Genomic DNA, 18,210 nt, shown 5'->3' on the forward strand with positions numbered 1-18,210 from the left:
TCATTAAAGTCAATGGACTAATTTATAACAACTGTCATGATATTTTAACCCATAAAATTTAAAATTACCATGGAATGTCAGATGCAACAAGCAATTTGTGGTTATGCAAAAGTTTCATGTATGCCTCGAGTTATCACAAAGGATCTTTAAACAAGTATGTGAAGTTTGGATGCCAGTGACCCCATATTATGACCCATTTTGAAAAAAGGGCGAATAGGTTTGCAAATGTTGGTAATTTGGATGGAAGGTCGGTATACCAAGTAGTTTTTGCTCTATAACTTGAGAATGTTTTGACCTAGTACCATGAATCTTCAATGGTATGTTGCTCTTAACCAGAGTAGGATTTCTATCGTTTTAAACATTAGAAGGTCATGGTCAGGGTCAACAGTACTAATGAATTTCAGTTGTAATAAAAAAAAATAAAAATACAAAATTATCTTTATGAAGGTTTGGTTATTTATTTAGCATACTAGTTCTCAGCAGGAAATACTCTCTCAAAAACAATATACTTATGGTGTCGTCAGACATGAATATTTAACATTAGGGTTAATGGCTTGAGCTATGGGAGAATTAGCTTATTTGTAGGTCAAATGTATGTAATGCAATATTTTGTAGCCACAGCCTGAACTAAATTGCATTCTTCTTCCCTTTGGTGTTTTGAATATATTACTTTATCTCCATTCATCTTAAAGGTTCGAATTGATGATAGGGATGTAGAATTAAGGATATACTTTCATAATTGTAGAAAAAAAAGCATTTTAGTTATTTGGAACAAGTCCTACAAAGCTTGGACTTACTGTAAAGGGATGTAACTGCTTCATAGATTTTAGTAAAACTGTTGTCTGCTACTGTCTAAAGTCAGTGTTATGTGGCCGAAGATTTTCAATATAGGTAAAGTTTACTCCCTTATTTAAATTTATACCATGGATCAAAAATGTTTTTTTCCCGGTAGAATGGAAACGGTAGCTTCTGCGACGTGTAAGAAGTTAAAACGGGTAGGAATCATTTGATAGTGCTAGTAAACTATTGTCTTTTTGCAACCTTTATCAAAATCCGTTTTTTTAAATAACCTGAAATGTTATTATTGGTAGTAAATGAGTTGTAATCACACTGGCGCAGGGTTTTCTCTCGATATTTTTACCCCATACGTCAAATCAAATCAAACCAGATTTTATGTTCAGTCAGTATGACATAACAGAGAAGTTTGCATTCAAAACAGTTAAGAGGGTTAATTCATGCATCAGTCAATTGTAACCACGGTCCCCCGAGGTCCGGGGAATAGCTGGGACTTTGACTTTTGGTTCAGCCAACCCCGGGTAAAATCTCGGGCCTCTGGGGAAGAACCGGTGGTAAAATCCCCGCCAAATGCCAACATACCCCACGGACCCTAGGCAAGGCCCATTCCCTGCTAGTTGTGGCGCGAAGACAAAACAACCGCATTCACCCGCCACTGCGGGGCCACCTGGAAGGTAAAAACACGGCCTATTTCCCAGGCTATCCCTGGTATACCCCCGGACCTGGGGGGGCCGTGATTAAAATTGACTGGTGCATTAAGGATTGATGTGAACTCTTGCCAATTTACCTTTAAGTGCTTAGAGTGCACTCAATGGAATTTCAAGAATGCGCCCTAGTGCAATGATTCATTAACACACAGAAAAGGGATCAGTCCTAAATTGAATCAGAAATAATTTGCCTGTGGTTATTTTATGAGTTTCGTTCAATTCGTTATGAAATTATATTCTGTTAATAATCAGGAAATTCTTATATAACAAAAAATGCAGCATATAAATATTTGTTTTCAGATACATATTCTGATTGTATCCAGCTCTCTACTTTGAAGAGGTTCTGAAATTGATTATTCCTTTTTTGACCATGGAGAACACAACACCAAGTCTCAGCATGTGTGAAGTACAAGATGTATTTACCTGCAGCCAAGCTCGGTCTCTGCTTTGTATCAGGTATGGAAAAAAGCACAACAAAGTTCAGTGTGTTTTATATATGTAAGGGTGGTCATGGGTTTGATCCCCACAATATTCAAAAAGTGATCTTGTGTTGGAAATATATCTCTTTTCTTAGCAAATTAAATCAGAACAAGATATAATTTTAGTTCCTACATTTAACCAACAATAACGCAAACGTTCTGTATACATTTGTACATGCAAATATCTGTAATCATAATACTTAATATGAACTGGTTTGACTTAATTTCTTGATACAAATTTGTATCCATGTACATAAATAGGCAAACGCTGCGAAGATCTGCGAGAGTGACGATACATGGGAGCGTGCTCTTCTTGAGTGGCCTTGTAGCAGTGAAGGACACACAACTGTTCCTTGTGAGACTAGAGCAAGGAGTCAACATTATTGTCAAGGTAGGTAACAGTTTAATAGTAAGTTAAATGTATAATACTTGACCCAATTTCTTTGATGCCATTCGATGATTGCTTGATGCTGTCTTTCTATTCCAAATAACTTAATTGATAAGGTAATTGTCGTAGTTTAAATTCTAAATAGTATATTCAGGTGTAACATTGAACACTGAACACCTTCTAAAAGGTGATTTACATTAAACTGTTCACACTAGCAAGTAGTGTGATGTCTAGTGCAATTATATACTATGATGTATCTTGATAGTATGCTATTTGTTTTAGAAATCCAGCTACCTTTACTGGCAGAAGGAGCTAGAGTTGAATGAAGACTATGTGTTCACAGAATTGATACCTACATCTTTACAGAAGGTGACCTTTAATACGTATTCCTTTATAGTCTTTCATTTTTCTCCCAAAAGGTAACTGTTGCAAATTACCCGGTAGAAGTATTTTCTAATTTTTCTCTATGACAGGCTTAAAATATTTTTTTGAAAAATGTAGTATTTCAAATTTGCCAAGGTCAGTTTTTTCATGTGGGTTTTGACAGTGGGTTTCTGGCAATAATCACTTTTGTGCCTGTGAAAATTTGACCTTTCAAGAATCAGAACAGCTTTCTAGCTTGACTTATAATCACTGTATATTTTCTCTGTATTAATTCTGTGTTTTTTATGGAATCTTAAAACTTCATATTATAATGATTTTAATTGTGGACGCAGTATGTAATCATGCTGGATCTGACTGTCCACAGGGTAGCAGGGAGCAGCATCTGCTGTATGCAGTAAGTGACCACAGTCAGTTACATGAGGCTTCCAAGGTGAGATTGACCCTGGTGAACATTGACCACTGGCTAACTTCACACAGGAGGCCTGTGACTAATGATGCCCTGCCAGGCGACTATCAACTGGACAATGGACAGGCTGAGACTGAAGACAAGCTAGATGTCTTCTCTTACCAGGTTAACATCAAGGCATCAAACACACAAGCAATTAAAAATGTTGATTTTTTTTATCATTTAAGCATCCATACATATAATTTACTTTTTTTTTTCATTCCTGGAAACATTTTACAGAAATGTAATCTTATAAAAATCAGATAATGAAATGAATTTGGCGTCACGATATGATTTTAATGAGATTTACAGTAAAGGTAAGGTTTTTGCATCAATATGGGACAAATTAAAAATAATAGTATTTATTATCTATCTATTTCTATTCCTCGTTTCCAGGGTATGGTGACTGCAGTTTTGGATGCCTCTGTTGGAGTTTTTGAGCTGGATGGAAAAGTCAGGTAGAACTCAACCAATCAAATGTTTTCCATAAAAGTTCACTAATCTTGAAGAAATGAGTTTTTTTTGATAAAAAAATTTCTATGAATGTTTTAAAGGCTCTCTATTAATGATTGTATGACAAATCGTTTTAAGACCAGGATTTTTGTCTATTGAATTAATAGTATTCAATGATTTAAAATGAATGATTTCCTATTTAAGTAAATGCCTTATAAAGAAAACATATAATATTGAGATAAATGATCATATCATCAGAATGATTTGCTTAATGCCTGAATTAAAAGCTTGAAGTAACATGTTTGTATTGAGAAAGTTATGTAGATGTTTGGCTTGATTTTCCTCAATTACTACACTAAGGACTGTTTGCGCCAGTTATTTGCATTTTCTGCTAGCCAGTTTGAGGGTAAAAAAATCTTGGTATTGTGATAAGCCTTGTTGTCATTGTTGGCGGCCGTGTCTGTGTGTTAAAACTTGGTCATATGTTAAAAACATTTTAGCCCCTTGTTCAACTAAAATAAGACAAATGAGGGTTGGTGTTTGCTCTGCGGCCTCTTGTTGAATTATTGAAATTGATCTTACAAATTGACTGGTACATGTATATTTTTGTCGCAAGGTAGATAGATATTCAAATGTAAATGACTACTTACAAGGGGAATGCTTGTCCAATTTTGTAGATTGTATGCTGGCCATTTGCATAGCAGTACCACAGATCAGCTGAAAACTGGACAGATAGTTCTGGTACAGAATGCTCACTATAGACTTCATACCAAGGTAAACTTGTGGCTTCTGTGGAATAGAAGCATTGACAAATACTTTTGAACTGAATATGATAGATAACAAAGTACACAGTAAACTCACAAAAAGCATACTGTCTGACCCGGTGCTCCACCCAGGATTTGAAAAGGGCAGGGTGCTAGGTCAGATAGGGCACTTTTGATAGACATTGAATGACAAATGGCCAATTCATGTACTTTTTTCAGAAAATTGTGTCAAACAAAAGGGCACAGCAGGGTGTAGTTAAAAGGCAGCAGGATGCTGGAAATGGGCAGCAGGGTGCCTCACCCTGCTTTTTAGGCCTTGATGGAGCACTGACTGTCAACCTTATACTGAAAAAAAAACAAAAAAACAATGTTGTTTTCTTATCAGCAAGCATACCATAAGATATTATTAGAACATGAAATTTGGTTTATATATGTAAGGTAACTTATGGAATTCTAATGTCCTTTGCCAATTCATCCTAGCTGTGTCTTCTATGGCTAATTAGACATTTTGTTTGAAGAAACAGTTCTAAAAAGTGATCGTATGATGCAATGATTGATAATAGTGTCTAGTTGTCGGCTTATAAGCCAAATGCACTTGACTTGTATATATATATATCATTGTGATATATGAATCATTTTAGTCCTTTTAGTTCTTCAATGTTCGTCCACTGCATTGATGAAGATGTCTTAAAAAAGGGATATGCCGCAAAGGCTGGCAATATACCTTAATGAATATTTCTGACAGAAAATCACTCTTTTTCTTAAACTGTTGCAGCACTCCATGTTGTCCCTGTATTGCTGCATCCTGGCGAGTGTCAGTGTGATAGAGGGACCGACTGCTGATCAGGTATAAACCAGGGATGTAGGTACAGACACTTTACAGATACCACCAGTTGACATAGTTTACACTGTCTCGCCTGGATTAATAATGTCAGTATTCAATCTATTTGGAAATGTGTTGTCTTTTTAGCAATTTATGTGCAAAAATCTGGCTAAAAACGCTTTCCACGAAAAGGACCATCTAGGTAAACATATATTTCATCAGTTAAAGAATGATGATTTTTACACCCCTAACTCATTAGATTATAAGCACTTAATTTTTATTTTAAAGTGATTTTGTATTGTATTAGAATTATGATCAATTATTGTTCATTAAAATACATGTACAGGTACTTTATGTTTATTTTAGAACATCAAAACACAGTCTTCAGATGGTTTAAGAAAGCAGATTTATACAAGCAGTCTGTCCCAAGCCCATATGGACCTGCTGGGTCAGCTAAGACTTAAACTAAACCTGCAGTTTCTGTCTGGGTTTGGTCAGAAGTAAGTTCAAAATAGATTTATGGTAATATTGATATAATATGAAAACCTGAAGCTGTAACTTATTAAGCTCTGTCAAAGTTAGGATGATTTGCAGTAGACTTTAAATATAAAATCATCAAACATATGAGTATTATCCATCTATTGCGGTTACTTCCCTTTACCTATAGCCAAATGAATTTGTACATAATATTCCTTGCCTTTGATAAGACTTGATGCCTTTGAAGGATGCATTTAAATCATAAAGAATCATGTCAATTTGTTTAAGGTCACAATAAATGCTAATACTTTTTGTTATTTTTTCTCCTTTTCAGGTTTGTAGACAAATTATTTAGTCGGCTGTTGAGCACAGATTATGCCCAGCATGTGAAAATGGACGGTAGGTCGCGTAATGCTATTGATGAATTCCTTACACTACCTCACCAATGTGGGCTCATGGTACAGGGAGAGGAGGTATGTAAAATAAAACTTTATTGAACAAATTTTTAGCTGAAAATTTCAAAATTCTTCATGTCTCTTTTTAATTTAGTTATGTTCCTTTGAATTTAAACGATCAAAAAGAAATATTAGGAAGATGCTTTTAGTCTTTAAAGACAATTTCTAATAAGAATTTAACATGCTTCTTTTATGAACTTTGAATGTGTTTGAATAGATGGATTAACGGTGAGGGTGGTCTAGTGGTAAAGGTGGCCGCCTCTCACCCAAGAGATTGCTTCAATCCCAACCAGGAGGTACTATCTCATGGCCTTTCAAAAAGGACACAGTACTGGTTTCTGCCCAGGAAAAGGACCCGTGATTGATCTTGTAAGCAATCAGCTATCGTCACAATCAAGCTAAAAAAATTAGTATAAACCAAATAAATGCATTCAAGTTGAAATAAAAATGCTGATTCAGAGTTTTTATGCATTATGTCTTACTTCAGATCCAGTTGAAAATGTGTAGTATTGCTGATATACAGAAAGTCAAGCTGGCTGATAGCCCTGCTGTGGCAGTAGAAGGGAAAGATGCCACAGACTGGTGCGCTAATATAAAGGCTCTCCCTGACATGGTAACATCCTTTGAATAGTTCTTTGTAAGGCTTGTAAAGCTAGGAAGGGAAAGGGTGAGACTGGTCCTAAATGTGTCCTATTTTCACCCAAAAGTTTGTGTGACGATCTGCACTAAGGATATTTTCTGGCTCTCAAACAGGACAGCAGTACTGGCTTCAACCAAGAAGGCGGACTTAAGTGTGATTTATAGTAGCTTTCAGCTGTCTTCGCAATCCAGCTGAAAGAGATTACTTTAAATAAAGCTAGGCAATAGGTTTCAAGTTGGTGTTGTTAGAATGGGAATGATCAGAACACATATTATACTGAGACATAGGTGTTCTCTAAAATAAGGATAACTCATTAACTTCAATGATATATTAATTTCCTAGCCAAGTAGATCACATAGGCTTCCATGATAATGTATCAACAGCAATGTGTAGCTTTGTTATGCACTTGATTAGATGCTTAAATCAGGTTATGACCAAACTTTTTAGTCAGTTACATTGTATACCAAAAGAATATATTGAATCCATGTCCATGTGCATTAGTTTGTCCAGAGATTACCCTTTATTATATGCTTTCCTGTTGTTGATAGAGATTTATCCGTGAAATAAGATTAAAATTTCACTGTTTCAAACAGTGAGAATATCAAATTGATTTTTTTCACTGTTTTGAAGTTTTAGTCCACTCTCAGTTCCAAATCAAACAACAGCCATACAGGGCTGGGACAAAATTTCAACTACACCATTTCCGAAATTATGTTACGACTGCACATTCAAAATGGCGCTTTTTTCTAGAAAAGTGTATTTGAAATTATTAACTCCAACTTTAGGCATATAATAAAAAAATTGTTTGTATCAGTGTATATATATTTCACCTCGTGAACACCAAAGTGAATATATCACTCGTGGCTAAGCCATTCGTGAAATACCTCTTTTGGTCGTATACTGAAACAAACAATTATCCTCTATATCATGTCACTGGTTTAATTTCTCCATTAGATAAACAGTTACGAGTATCTATATCAGGGTCGTTTGGCGTCATATTCATTTCTCTGTAGGTTGTTATACACTTTTTCATTACTGCTAGTTATTCTTTCAGGAAATTCCCTGCATAATAGATACTTGCAGAGAAACAGGTCAACTCATTCTGCATGACAACACTGGTAGAATAGGTGTGGTTGTTTGCTGTCTCCATAGCAACCATAGCGATAAGACTGCCTCCCTGGCAACATGTGTACATGGAGGGAAGACGGGAGAAAATTCTGCTTCACTAGTGAATCAAGAACAAGAACAGCTTCCAGAAGATAAATATATTAGTGAAAACAAATCAAAATTTTGTATGGATACATCTAAGCAAAATGAAGAACACAGCTTTGAAAAATGTGAATCTGAATATACTAGGTTAAAAAATGAAAACCTTGAAGCAGTAGAAGGTAACTCTGGTAACTCTGCTGACCTACCTTCGAAAAATGAGCAGAAAGGAATAGAAATGAAGCATATCTGTGATATGAAATGTAAATGTGATAGTCTTCAACCAGGACAATCCTTCACATGCCCTTTTGTTCATAAATGTTGCTTAGGGAAAGCAGTTTTGGTGAAAAAATGTTATGTTGGTGAAGAATTGAAGTTACAGTCAAAAGTTGATCTGATGGTTGCTTCGACCTCAAAGAGATCAAGTAAACCAATGGAGAAAAAGTGTTTATATCTCTTTGTAGATTTACGATATGTTTTTTTTATTTGTCATAGTTCAAGAAAATCAGAAAGTAGTGCTAGTGTAAGTGGACATCTTCAAGGCTTAGAGATGGATAGATCTACATCAGTATTCCAGAAAGAAACACCTATGTTACACACACATGAGCGTGAAGATGGTGGAACTATTTTCTGTAGGAAGAAAGAATGTTATGTTAAAAAGACTCCTGGTAAATGTGAGATCAACAGTGAAAACAAGAACACAAGTGTTGAATATATAAACAGGAATGATACCTTGTCAAATGTAATGAGGCTAGGTGCAAGGTCTGCCAGTGAAGAAAAGTTAGCCGATTCTTGTTTCAAATCGAGTTTGTCCAATACCAGTAAGTCACAAGGTAAAGTGTTTACACCAAAATTTGTTGTTAAAGGAGTCAAAAGGTGTCATGTCCGTAACAAGGACAAACATGTCAGAAAAACAACACTATCAGAAAAATGTGTTCTAAATGAAAAACAAAATATTGATGAACATTTATCATTGACCACTGTCGATAATTCAAAGCTAAGGGTTGTCATTGAAGGAAGTTCTCAGACTGAAAATTCAAATCATTCTGCCAGTAAATTAAAACTGATTTCGAAAAAATGTGACTTAAGTGATATCAACAGAGTTTGTGAGCTGACCAAGGTTGTGATACATGTTGAAAACAGGGGCAGTGTTCAAGATGAAAAGATTGTGAAGGATGGCAAGCATATGAGGCAGTTTTACATCGACTGTGAACTGGTTACTGGTGACAAAACTTTCAAGGTATGAAGTAGAGCTTAGAAAAACAAGTATGCATTGAGTATACAATGTGGAGTAGATGAAGATGATGATGAGATCCTTTGAAATATTTTTCTGCATGAAAAATCTGGCAATTTTCTGACCCAGCTGTTGTTGTTTAGAGTTTATAAATCTGCGTCGTCTGGCTGCATTTTTGGCTCAATTGCTGGGTATCCCAGCATGATTTAATATTATTTATATCTAAATGCCAAATAAGGCATCAGATAAAAGGGACTGCAATTATCATTTACATGAGATTTGCCTAGAAAAAATCATTCTCGATCATAATATACATGTACATCGAAGTTCTACTTAAAATCATTTTCTTTTCAGGTTTGTTTGCAATTCCCAGACGGACTGATTCGGTATCACGCAGTTATATCCCCTGGAGCGTTTTACTTACTCACCGTTCCATCTGAGTTATCCCCCTTGCTAGCTCTTAACATTTCCAATGTGAAGGTACAAAAGGCTGCCCTCAAGAGTAAAACAAGGTAGGTTTATACACGTTATTGCAAATTAAATTGAACAGCATATAGGATTAACATGATGTTAGTAGAACAATCCTGATTGTAAATATTAATAACTGTTAAACCAATGAAGAGATTCACGAGTCACATACTAACCTGGACACAAAAAAACACAAATAATTCTTTGATCCAATGTTTTCTTTTGTTAAACTAAGAATAAAATTATTGTGGGCGGTCATAATGCAATTTAGCATCACATCAATTGGTTGTCTAGGGTGTTGGTCAGTAAGTTCTGTTGGAAGTCTTTAACAATGTTTTGTAGTAAAATGTTTCCACAGGGCTTCCATTAGGAATTTTAAATTGGAAGTATAATCTTCCTTGTAATCATTTTTGGAAGTTCTCCCAAACGTTGAAGTCTCTCAAACACTAAATATTTCACCAAGTTTTTATGTTTTGAACTTCTTCTATTTAAAAATATGGAAGTTTCTGTAACTCCAAGGACTAAATTTGGAAGTTTAAGCACATTTCTAGGGAGTAATATACTTTTAAACTTCTTTTAAACGAAGCCCTGTTTCCACAGCTTTATTTGATTTACAATTAAACTTGATTAGTATAAAGTACTTTCTGTATTTCAGGTTGTTACTATCAGTTAATGACCACGCAGATATACAAGAGGCATGGAATGATGAGTCATCACCATGGCAACCAGAGTCATCACCATGGCAACATCTTGTTTCCCTAACAGCATTGCTTCAAACAGGGTAGAATATATATTTTTAACTTACTAGTAATTCGTTAGTCTACATTTCGAAGAAGGGAGTCAAAATATTGTCATACCTTTGATGTTGTTGTTGTCTTTCATATTTTTTACATAAAGCCAAAACTTACAAACCCTTAATTATGTTAACACTTAAATGACATAGACATGTACACATGCTTACATCTGGCTTATAGCTAGCAAGTACCATAACTCTGGCTGAAGTATTTAAGTAGTTATGCACCTAGACCATTTGCTTCAAATGACAACTGTTGGCGTCTGCTTGGCATACTTATATACATCTAAATCGAATGGCATTGTTAGTAAATAGAAGAAGTATGTGTATTTGCATTTATTCATTTTGTAAGAGAGATTTATTGAACATTAATTTGTCAGGATAAAGGTCATGCTTCTTGGTTTGTTTGCCAGGTTTTCCGACACATTTGTGAGTTTTGAGGGGTTTATAGTGAAGCGTTCTTACACGAATATTAGCACGGATGCTCGGACTGTGGACATCTCAACACGACAGTGTGTGAGGATACTTGTGCAAGACTGCAGCCTGGAGCATAAGAAAATATGGGTAGGTTGGGGCAAACATACAAATAATCCATTACATTGATGTTTATTGTGTCTTGATTTAGGATTTTTCCAGTAAATTATTTTGAGTCTACAAGAAATGATTTCAAATACTTTACAGTCATTTTAACATGACTTACTTTATATGGAATTTTGAGAAGTAAGAAATTGTACTGATGCAACCACTTTAAACCAATAACCAATAATAGTGTGATAAAAAGACATACATATTATTAACAGGTATACATCAATGAGCGTGATGTTCCCATTCCCCTGGGTCTGATCCCCGGGGTAAGGCTGGTGTGCCATGCTCTTGAGAGAAGGGTGGCCAAAGGTGGCAATGTCTACTGCAAAGTCTTACCATTTTCCTCATTACATGTGTTGTGCTATAACAGGTACTTAAATTAGTTTACTGCAGAAAGATGTTTCTGTTATAAGATTTTTGCCTATATTTATATTATAGGCAGAACATTTTCCATAGCCTGGCATTTAAAACTGAGGGCTCAATGCAAGATAGTTTTTATTTTTTCTTGAATTGTCGAATTATTTTGGAGGTCTAAGATAATTGGATGTTTGTTTGATTTCAGTGTGCATTTGAAATTTATTTCACCAAGTGATTACAAAAAGCGATAGTCAATGAAATATATTAATATATTTCATTATCACATGAAGAATAAATTTGATCATACACCACTGTAATTTAGCAATTTTTTGATATGTTGGCTTTTGCGGTGGTGCTTTTGCAGTGGTGCTTTTGAAGTGGTGCTTTTGAAGTGGTGCTTTTGCAGTGGTGCTTTTTTCTAAGTCTGAATTGTTATCATGCCAGATTATATATTTTTTTTACAGTGATCACTCTAAGAAGTCCTCTGATACCACCCTGACCACAATGGACATAGATTTTACCAGTCTCCCCACCCACTTTCTGTCAGACACCTGGACAATGCACACAGGCTCAGCCATGTTCCAGTGCACGTGTGACGTGACCAAAGTATCTCGCGTTTCTCTCAAGTGTATTTGCGCAGTGTGTGGCAGTGTGCTCATGCAGGGCTTGTGCACTAGTGAGGGATGTGGTGGAGGGGATGGCTACGCTTTTAGTGTACGTGCAAGGTAAGGGATATATTTGAAAGCCTTTTGGGTTCAACTTTGCTTTCTTATTTTTATATCCCCGCTTCACAAAGTGTTAGGCCGTCCTGTTTTCGTATTCTCCACATCTTTCTCATTCGTGGTCTGAATTGTTTGGCAGGAGTAAACACCATAGCATTGGAATGTGTTGCGCAAAAGACCAATGTCCCTATCTTCAAGGTCAATCTTACTGATAATGTTCCTGTCCGGTACATATCTGTGTCATACAATGTAGGTTTTATTTAAATTTATATTCAAATATTTATTTTGAGTTTGTTTTGTAGCTCTCAGCCTGTTGAATATATTGAAAGAGTACCGTCATGTTTTAAAAGATACTTGTACAAGTGTTAAATGTATGCTTAATTTATCATGGTAGGGAAAAAAGTATTTGAAAAAGTAAATGCTATTGAAATAACTTCTGACCAGCATATGTAAGTGAACAAAGTGTCTTGATTTAATTCAGTGTGGTAGTAGATGATGGGACGAGTGTTGCCATGGTAACCCTGACAGGAAATGATGTAAGAAGCCTGCTCCAACTGTCACATGACCAGTGGGCATGTCTACAGGAAGAGGTCGCCCAGGTTGGCGAAGTATTTGTACAACAGGTAGGTGTGCTTGTTGAGTTGAGCAGACTTTCAAAATGACTGCAGCCCTTTAAAGTCTTCAATCCACCTGTCACATGACCAGTGGGCATGTCTACAGGAAGAGGTGGCCCAGGTCGGCGAAGTGTTTGTACAACAGGTAGGTGTGCTTGTTGAGTTGAACAGACTCTCAAAATGACTGCAGCCCTTTAAAGTCTTCAATCCACCTGTCACATGACCAGTGGGCATGTCTGCAGGAAGAGGTGGCCCAGGTCGGCGAAGTGTTTGTACAACAGGTAGGTGTGCTTGTTGAGTTGAACAGACTCTCAAAATGACTGCAGCCCTTTAAAGTCTTCAATCCACCTGTCACATGACCAGTGGGCATGTCTACAGAAAGAGGTGGCCCAGGTTGGCGAAGTATTTGTACAACAGGTAGGTGTGCTTGTTGAGTTGAGCAGACTTTCAAAATGACTGCAGCCCTTTAAAGTCTTCAATCCACCTGTCACATGACCAGTGGGCATGTCTACAGAAAGAGGTGGCCCAGGTCGGCGAGGTGTTTGTACAACAAGTAGGTGTGCTTGTTGAGTTGAGCAGACTTTCAAAATGACTGCAGCCCTTTAAAGTCTTTAATCCACCTGTCACATGACCAGTGGGCATGTCTGCAGGAAGAGGTGGCCCAGGTCGGCGAAGTGTTTGTACAACAGGTAGGTGTGCTTGTTGAGTTGAACAGACTTTCAAAATGACTGCAGCCCTTTAAAGTCTTCAATCCACCTGTCACATGACCAGTGGGCATGTCTACAGGAAGAGGTGGCCCAGGTCGGCGAAGTGTTTGTACAACAGGTAGGTATGCTTGTTGAGTTGAACAGACTCTCAAAATGACTGCAGCCCTTTAAAGTCTTCAATCCACCTGTCACATGACCAGTGGGCATGTCTGCAGGAAGAGGTGGCCCAGGTCGGCGAGGTGTTTATGCAACAAGTAGGTGTGCTTGTTGAGTTGAACAGACTCTCAAAATGACTGCAGCCCTTTAAAGTCTTCAATCCACCTGTCACATGACCAGTGGGCATGTCTACAGGAAGAGGTGGCCCAGGTCGGCGAAGTGTTTGTACAACAGGTAGGTGTGCTTGTTGAGTTGAACAGACTCTCAAAATGACTGCAGCCCTTTAAAGTCTTCAATCCACCTGTCACATGACCAGTGGGCATGTCTGCAGGAAGAGGTGGCCCAGGTCGGCGAGGTGTTTGTACAACAAGTAGGTGTGCTTGTTGAGTTGAACAGACTCTCAAAATGACTGCAGCCCTTTAAAGTCTTCAATCCACCTGTCACATGACCAGTGGGCATGTCTGCAGGAAGAGGTGGCCCAGGTCGGCGAGGTGTTTGTACAACAGGTAGGTGTGCTTGTTGAGTTGAGCAGACTTTCAAAATGACTGCAGCCCTTTAAAGTCTTCAATCCACCTGTCACATGACCAGTGGGCATGTCTACAGGAAGAGGTGGCCCAGGTCGGCGAAGTGTTTGTACAACAGGTAGGTGTGCTTGTTGAGTTGAGCAGACTTTCAAAATGACTGCAGCCCTTTAAAGTCTTTAATCCACCTGTCACATGACCAGTGGGCATGTCTACAGGAAGAGGTGGCCCAGGTCGGCGAAGTGTTTGTACAACAGGTAGGTGTGCTTGTTGAGTTGAGCAGACTCTCAAAATGACTGCAGCCCTTTAAAGTCTTCAATCCACCTGTCACATGACCAGTGGGCATGTCTACAGGAAGAGGTGGCCCAGGTCGGCGAAGTGTTTGTACAACAGGTAGGTGTGCTTGTTGAGTTGAACAGACTCTCAAAATGACTGCAGCCCTTTAAAGTCTTCAATCCACCTGTCACATGACCAGTGGGCATGTCTACAGGAAGAGGTGGCCCAGGTCGGCGAAGTGTTTGTACAACAGGTAGGTGTGCTTGTTGAGTTGAACAGACTCTCAAAATGACTGCAGCCCTTTAAAGTCTTCAATCCACCTGTCACATGACCAGTGGGCATGTCTGCAGGAAGAGGTGGCCCAGGTTGGTGAAGTGTTTGAACAACAGGTAAGTGTGCTTGTTGAGTTGCACATACTCTCAAAATGACTGCAGCCCTTTAAATTCTTAATCCACCATTAAGCTTAAGTTTTACAAGAAGTGATTCTTATGTTCATGTTGACTGCATAGAATGGTTATCTTGTTCAGAGGCTGTAGACTTATGTCCCCTCTCTATCTTGAGCATTTCTCATCAAATCTTAACTAAATTTGGTCCATAGTATTTTTGTGAAGTTTAATTGCATTTCTCACTCCAGAGTTATTGCCTTTCAATTGTGAAATTGATCATTTCAAGTAAATGACATGTTCAGTTTGAAGAATATTAGTTTTTAATGTTTGTGTATTGTTTCAATGCTGCAGGTACGTCCAGTGTTGGACACTCCCTTGCACCAGTTTGTGTACCAACTTTGTGAGAGTGGTGGGGTAAAACAGACCTGGGTTATGGCCCTGAAACTCTCTAGGGTCCACCCAGATGTTAACAACATGGACGCAAGTGGTATGTTGAAAAAAAATGCTTGAAACAATGTAGTATTGAAATATACATAATGTACAGATTGCAAAACAAATTTGTTAGATTTGATTAATCTGATCGAGAGCTACAATATTAGGTACTGTGGTTACCATTACTAGAGATGAGCTTGTTTTGCTACATTTCATTCTATTTGTCATCTCAGTCTTTTGCTTATGGAAAATATACATATGATCACTTGTCTATTATTTATTGTGTTAATGTGCATTGACATATTCCTACAAAGTAATGTTTTAATTAAGGTATCCATTGTTTCAGAGTTTGTGTGGAAGGATTTTGACACCGGGACAGGCCATATATCCACCCAATGTCTGCCATTCTTGCACCTACACTGTGAGAGACTGGCCTTATTCCAGCCAGAGGCACTAGTCCATAATTACATGGGGAACCAAGGGACAGTTTGATATGGGAACAGGCCATATATCCACCCAAAGTCTGCCATAACTAAACTGTGAGAGACTGGCTTTATTCCAGCCTGAAGGCACCAGTACACAATTACATATACGGTGGTGGTGTTAGTAGTTTATACTCCGGGTCCCGGCGTGAGCACATTGAAGGGTCCCAGAGTGACAGTTCAACCACCGCACACCTATCCTGGGCGGTGAACCAGTACTAGGTGCCTTCACTTCTGCAAGGAACTGACAACTTCTGTACATGCCAGGGACAGTGGTACAGTGCGAATGGTCGTAGAAAGGATTTCATAACCAATCACAACAGAAGTGACCTGGTCCGCCCGGGAATCGAACCCGGGTTGTCCGATTAACAGTCCAACGCTCTACCGACTGAGCTAACCGGGCGGATAAAACATATACGAAACTAGACAGGCCTTATATACACCAGATGCCTCCCATCAATACAGCTACACTGTTAGAGAATGGCTACATTACAGCCTGGAATACTTGTACACAGTTTCATGGGACCAGTTTGCAATGGGGACAGCTTAAATATTGACCCTATGCTTCCTATCCCAACAGCTACACTGTGAGAGACTGGTTTTATACCAGCCTGAGGCACTAGAACCTAATTACATGGGGAAACTAGGGACAGTTAGAAATGGGGACATACCATACATCAACTAAATGTCGTCCATTTCTGCACCTACACTGTAAGAGAATGGCTATATCCCAGTCTAAAGTACATGTACACAGTTCCATGGGAAATTGTTGACAAAGTAACATATCATATGAATAATGGAAAGCTAGGAACTGTTTGATTGAATTAATGGCATGGTGGATATTTTAGAACACAGCAACAAAGCCATCACGTTTAACACTCCATGTCTTATATGAAGATTCCAGAAGCCTATGACCTTCTTGTAAAGCTCAGGGTAATTCACATAAATGCTCTTTATGTATTTCCTTGATAACAATCCATGATAATAGCATTAAGTAATATGAACTGCAATCATAGTAAACAAAATTGATGGCATGATGAATATTTTTTTTAAGATTCTTATTTTGCTATCTAACCGACATATTACACAGGGCCCTGGTAGAGTTAGTCTCCCTTTACCTGTTAGATGTTAAAAGGTTTTATAGGCTTACATTATACTCTTCATGTGATCATTGGGCATTGCTTTGATTTTAATTAAAAATGATAGCAAATTGTTTATGCTTCTAAAATATATTTTTATTATCCTAAAATTTCCGTACAGCTGTGGAAGTCATATTCTTTTATTTAAGATGTCAATGCTCTAAAAATGTATTGCTTTATTTATAAATCATAACAATATGTCTTTGTAAAACTTTTAGGGGATTCTCATAATTATGAGTTTGTACATCAATACCAAAGTTCCGCTTGAATATATATTTAAAAAGCATGATGTGTATCAAAGTACTGTTGGATTTTTTTTGAATTTCTATGTACACATAAAGCACAGAATGATTATTTTCTTTAAGTAATCAAAATGTATTGATTAGAAACATTCAAATTTAATAACGTTTACATAACTTACCAAAAGTAATTGTATACTGCATTGGGTTTGTCAAAGTCATTTGAAGAATATTTGATAATTGTAATGTGATCTTTTAACAAGATCTTAATCCTTTTTTAAATGAAATATGCAATGTTATTATTCAATTTTATTGTCATAATTGTGTCAAATTGAATGTTTTTATTCACTGAAAATAATGACCAAATGCTTTGGCTGAAAATGGTAGCAATTGTTTACAAATCAAACTGAGCTTATAAATGTTTTTATCTCTGTTTTTCCTGTCTGTTTTCTTTCTTCTATGTTCTGAAGTTGCAAAAAGAAACTTGATCAAACTCATGTTTGTGTTGAATTGTATTTCTATTGAAGCAAGTACTGTGCATGTCTGTCAGGGTTGAAATGTATGCAAATCATTAAACTGGATCCTTCTTAAAATTACACTATTGCATGATAAAGTTTCGAGAGGCAGAAAGTGTCTTTTAGGAGCGGTATAATTATATGCAAATTAGGCTCCAATGTAACAGCTTGAGTGGATTGGCTCTGACTGTATATGGCTCTGCAATATCGCCTGCGTATTGAAACGACTCTGGAATACAGTAATTGCCGTCATCATTGCTAGATATCACTCATGAATGACAGTCTATCATATTAATGGATCTTGTTTCCTTATGAATAAGGGTTATTTCTTAAATGTTTAATTGTGTCGCATGAAGCTCCAGTAGTACTGCACCTACGTACACGCATGAAACTTCGTAGGTCAGACTAATACAAAATAAATGTCCTGTATTATTCATAGGAATACTGGTCAATTTTGGAAATGGTGCACCTGCGATTTCTGTGACATTTCATTTTATCTAGCAAGAGTTGTTGCCGTTTAATTTTGACAAGAAAGTCTGAACAATCTTAGAATGTTGCTTAAAAAGTA

The 18,210-nt window shown here is 37.2% G+C and overlaps 1 protein-coding gene across 1 annotated transcript; it reads left to right on the top strand.

Moving 5' to 3' along the window:
• Positions 1-914: 914 nt before the first annotated feature.
• Positions 915-17,747, top strand: LOC128226807 (uncharacterized). The gene is made up of 20 exons (XM_052936869.1): positions 915-995; positions 1,803-1,958; positions 2,243-2,372; positions 2,652-2,738; positions 3,118-3,324; positions 3,595-3,656; positions 4,329-4,425; positions 5,191-5,262; positions 5,605-5,738; positions 6,050-6,188; positions 6,658-6,783; positions 7,865-9,256; positions 9,605-9,762; positions 10,374-10,499; positions 10,925-11,075; positions 11,312-11,466; positions 11,918-12,178; positions 12,657-12,798; positions 15,187-15,322; positions 15,614-17,747. The coding sequence occupies exons 2-20, from the start codon at positions 1,873-1,875 to the stop codon at positions 15,757-15,759; spliced, it is 3,807 nt and encodes a 1,268-aa protein (XP_052792829.1). The 5' UTR covers positions 915-995; positions 1,803-1,872; the 3' UTR covers positions 15,760-17,747.
• Positions 17,748-18,210: the final 463 nt, after the last annotated feature.

Source organism: Mya arenaria, chromosome 3 (assembly GCF_026914265.1).
Source record: "Mya arenaria isolate MELC-2E11 chromosome 3, ASM2691426v1".
NCBI lineage: Eukaryota > Metazoa > Mollusca > Bivalvia > Myida > Myidae > Mya > Mya arenaria.

What these genes read in the sequence shown, in the direction of transcription:
- LOC128226807 (XM_052936869.1), top strand. Translation starts at nt 1,873, where the DNA reads ATGGAGAACACAACACCAAGTCTCAGCATGTGTGAAGTACAAGATGTA. An exon ending in TAGATGTCTTCTCTTACCAG is followed by an intron (nt 3,325 to 3,594) that starts GTTAACATCAAG and finishes CCTCGTTTCCAG; the next exon opens with GGTATGGTGACTGCAGTTTT. An exon ending in CTGTCTGGGTTTGGTCAGAA is followed by an intron (nt 5,739 to 6,049) that starts GTAAGTTCAAAA and finishes TCTCCTTTTCAG; the next exon opens with GTTTGTAGACAAATTATTTA.